The sequence below is a fragment of the Echinops telfairi genome, unplaced genomic scaffold (assembly GCF_000313985.2).
Source record: "Echinops telfairi isolate 266 unplaced genomic scaffold, ASM31398v2 ScPeMD7_3;HRSCAF=10, whole genome shotgun sequence".
Taxonomy (NCBI): Eukaryota; Metazoa; Chordata; class Mammalia; order Afrosoricida; family Tenrecidae; genus Echinops; species Echinops telfairi.
This window is the reverse complement of record NW_022103899.1, coordinates 12,312,441-12,313,890: the sequence shown is the minus strand read 5'-3', so window position 1 is coordinate 12,313,890 and position 1,450 is coordinate 12,312,441. Positions and strand designations below refer to the sequence as shown.

The window sequence follows — 1,450 nt, the reverse complement described above, 5'->3', positions numbered from 1 at the left end:
GCATGACGATACATACACATATCACCCCCTCCAGGGCATACCCAAAACCAGCCATACTTGTTGTTTTCAATAGCTTCAAGGAAATGCTTGCACACCTACAGAGATGTTATGCACAAGCAGTGGCTCAGTGTACTGTGTTTTCAAGGAGAATGTTTAAGTTATGGAACAAGTGCATTCTAGTCACACCCTTAAGCTAACCATTTATATAAAGAAACCTTTTATGTACAGAAATGCACATTTAAATTATCTTAAAATCCTTGATGGCAAATTCCCTTTAGAAAGAACGTTTTCCACATTTCAGACCCCATTCTAAATTCTGAATTTTACAAACATAACTTGTTTTAGTTTAGCCTTAGTAAATGTAGCCCCAGTCTGATTTTTATAAATAAAATATAAAGAGCCTTAAAAAACAATCAACTTAGTTTTGGTTATTTTAAAAAATTAATAAAAGTACATGTAATAATGCACATACAATTTGAATTTCTTGAAACTAGTCTATTTTCCTCATCTAAGTTGTAAGGGAGCAGGTACAAAACAAATACCAGGTATACAAGGCTTTCAAACATTAATGGGTATCAGAAGCAATTACATTAGAGTACCAAGTATAAACTTCATAAATAGAAGGAAAATTAATAATTAAAGCTTGTTTTCACTGTAACAGCTATAAATACATGGCACCCATTTTTTAAAGTACGTATTCTGGAATACTGGAACCACTGTATACCAAATAATTCACTTTGAAATTCAAAATGACCCTATTTTACCTTTGTGTTTTAAACTGTCTTCCATACTCCTAAAACAGATAAAGTGTAGAGTCGGATAGGTCTCCTTCTATGAATTCACTTTGCACACATGCCCAAAAATGTCTTATCTGAATATTGATTGTATTTATCAGTATTTGACAAAGTAAGATCATGTGAAAAAAAAAAAAAAAAGATCATGTGAAGGAGCCCCGGTGGTGTAATGGATTCTGAGCTGGGCTGCAAACTGTATAGTTAGCAGTTTGAACCCAGGTGAAGCATTCCGCTTGGGTAAATATTTACAACCTTGGAAACCCCTAGGGCAGTTCTACTCTGTGCTATTGGGTCGCTAGGAGTTGCAATTGACTCAATAGCTATTGAGTTTTGTGGAAAATCCTTGGGAAAAAGAGCACTTATAAAAAGCTCTATATTGTTTTCCAAGGCTATATTTCACTATAACTTACATTGTACATCTTCTAAAGATAAATTTCAGTGCATCTCATCTGCTTTCCAATAATTTAAACAATAACACAGTAGAAAACACCAGCAAATACCTTGCTACACAATTCTCCCTAATGATAAATACCACAGCAACTCAATTCAAGAAAAGGACATACTATTTGAGTTTTGGGTTTTTTCTTTTCCGCCTCACCGTGCTTCTTGTTCACTACTTCTTCCAGTTTTTTCTCATCCCAATTATCCATGGTATC

The 1,450-nt window shown here is 34.2% G+C and overlaps 1 protein-coding gene across 1 annotated transcript in view; it reads right to left on the bottom strand.

Annotated features, from left to right (window-relative positions):
- ZC3H15 (zinc finger CCCH-type containing 15) overlaps positions 1-1,450 on the bottom strand; it is a 21,691-nt gene that overhangs the window by 3,852 nt on the left and 16,389 nt on the right. The window contains exons 3-4 of the mRNA XM_045296525.1: positions 1,358-1,447; positions 13-95 (exon numbers count right to left, since the gene is read on the bottom strand). Coding sequence (XP_045152460.1) covers positions 13-95; positions 1,358-1,447 — 173 coding nt within the window. The remainder of the gene's footprint in view (positions 1-12; positions 96-1,357; positions 1,448-1,450) is intronic.